The 2187-nt window shown below is 35.4% G+C and overlaps 1 protein-coding gene across 1 annotated transcript; it reads right to left on the bottom strand.

Moving 5' to 3' along the window:
- Positions 1–304: 304 nt before the first annotated feature.
- On the bottom strand, positions 305–878 carry SERTM1 (serine rich and transmembrane domain containing 1). Its single transcript, XM_069760280.1, has one exon. It carries the CDS (start codon positions 758–760, stop codon positions 425–427), a length of 336 nt encoding a protein of 111 aa, XP_069616381.1. The 5' UTR covers positions 761–878; the 3' UTR covers positions 305–424.
- Positions 879–2187: the final 1309 nt, after the last annotated feature.

The raw sequence follows: 2187 nt of genomic DNA, 5'->3' as shown, positions 1-2187 counted from the left end.
GATAGGTTAATAAGTATTTGCTAATTGCAAAATTTTTACAGTGTTTACAGCTATTGGCAACAAGTTTTCTAGTTCTAGATCCTTGTAAAGACGCAGATGTGCACAGTATACAAACTACCAAGCTGTAAAAGGCTGAATTTGGTGCTTAGATTAAGGACTCCATAGTATAAGCGGCTTTGATCTCTGTGAGAGTCCTGATTAGAGGCATTACATTTGCTTTATGGGTTTATTTAACAAGAGAAACATTCAAGTAGAGTGAAATTGGGCACAAAACAGATGAAACGGATAAATGACAAAAGCAAAATTGAGTTAAAAAGTAGCATGATTTCAAACAGAATAAGAGATGACTACTCAGTTTCAAAGGTGTGAGCTACATGCAATATTTCCAGGTTTTCTGTCTTTAGTAATTCTCTTTGATCACTTTCTAAGAAGAAAGGTTAGAAAAAGAAGACCTCTGGGAAGATATGCTACAAACTTCTAAATTAGTGAAGGAGCTTCCAGCATCACTTGTATATTCTGGGTACGAGGATGTAGAGGAGATAATATTTTTCAGTCTCTGAAGTGCAATGATCAGCAGCAAGAGAAGGAAAGCCAGGAGGCTAAGAAAGATGGACACATACACATAAACGTTTGATAAGCGGTTGGTTGCTGCTGATGACGAAGAATCCACTGATGTTGAAAGAGAGGTAGGGAACAGTTCCAAAAAAGTTCCATTCCCAGTTTCTTCTGGTAAAGTGACTGAAGGACCAAGGCCTGACATTTTGGTTTGGGCAGTGTGCTCCACCTTTTAAAGATCTATGGTGGGATCAATTTATGACATCTTGGAAAACAACTAGTAATATCCTTTCCTTGAATTGTTTCCAGACTTCTTCAGAAGGTCAATCTGAAATAGATAAGTAAAAGAAATTTCTAAATGCAAAGTTAAGAGCTATTAATTATACTAGTAACTTAGAGTTCCTGTCACCTGGACAAAAGTGGGAAGTGCTTGGTCTTACTTTGCATCCACGGGTATCCTATTTTTTAAATTCACAATATGTTTCAGAAAAATGGCCTTAAATATTTTTTATGTTGCATACATTTTGTGATATTTCAGATTTTCAAAACCATTTGGTGTATTTTCTATTTTTCTCACACTATAATTTTTTTTTTAAAATAGTGCAATAACTTCATGTAACATTTTAACGGGTGATGGCTTCAGTTTGTGCTGCAAACATTGAAAGGAAGGATGCACATATCACAGAGCATGTATACAACAGTCAGCAGTAGAAAAAGTTAACATTCTTATGTCTAAGTGTAAATCTCTGTCGAGAGCTCGGACAAGATGCTTACCCCATAATCATATGAAGAGAATTAAAATCATATATGTAGAGTTTATATATATATATATATATATATAATATATATAGCGCCATCTTAGTGGAGACAATTTTTTTTTCTCTAGCAGGATGCGCCGGCAGCGCCTGCACAGTAACATCTATCGGATCGCGGATAGATGCTACTTCACAGGCGCAGCTGACGCCATTTTGTGAGAGTTTTTTTTAATGAATTAATTTATATCAGCAATAAAACAATTAAATGCACATTATAGATGCGTTCATGCTGCAGCAAAGTAAGCTTGATAAAGAACAACTGTGTTCGAAATGCGTCGCTTGCTCTTGTTCCTGTCCACCACATGTTTTTAAATTGTTTATTGATGGAATAAAGATTATTCTGAAAATTTTACCAGAAGCTGGAACATTTTTTGCTCTTTTTGCAAGTGATACAGTATACATAATAAGAGAAGACTTTATACACTATGAGGCTGTGCTAAACAAGATAAAATAAGAGAGTACAGTGTATACTAAGGAATGGAAAATGCATAATAAGGGAGTTTCTTACTGAGGTTTCTGCCGATCATCCAATAAACAAGAAAAACACACCACAAATGATCATCATTCTTGGCAGTGTATTGTTCTGTTTAAACAAGATTCACACTACTGAGAACTATGGCAGCCTATATGCACTGAGTGATCTATGAGATAGCTCAGTGAGCATCATTTACTGCAATCTGTCTGTGTTAGTAGGCTATTAAACATCAACTGATCAGTAAACATTCACTGATTAGTGGTTGTTTAATGCTACTGTTTGGTCTGTGTAAAGGGACCCTATAGAGTACAGATACAGGATAAATGTTTATATCCAGCAAAT

Source organism: Ranitomeya imitator, chromosome 3 (genome assembly GCF_032444005.1).
Source record: "Ranitomeya imitator isolate aRanImi1 chromosome 3, aRanImi1.pri, whole genome shotgun sequence".
NCBI classification, from domain to species: Eukaryota; Metazoa; Chordata; class Amphibia; order Anura; family Dendrobatidae; genus Ranitomeya; species Ranitomeya imitator.
This window is presented reverse-complemented; position numbering and strand designations above follow the sequence as displayed.

Excerpts from the sequence above, each read along its gene's own strand:
- SERTM1 (XM_069760280.1), bottom strand. The coding sequence starts at position 760 with ATGTCAGGCCTTGGTCCTTCAGTCACTTTACCAGAAGAAACTGGGAAT.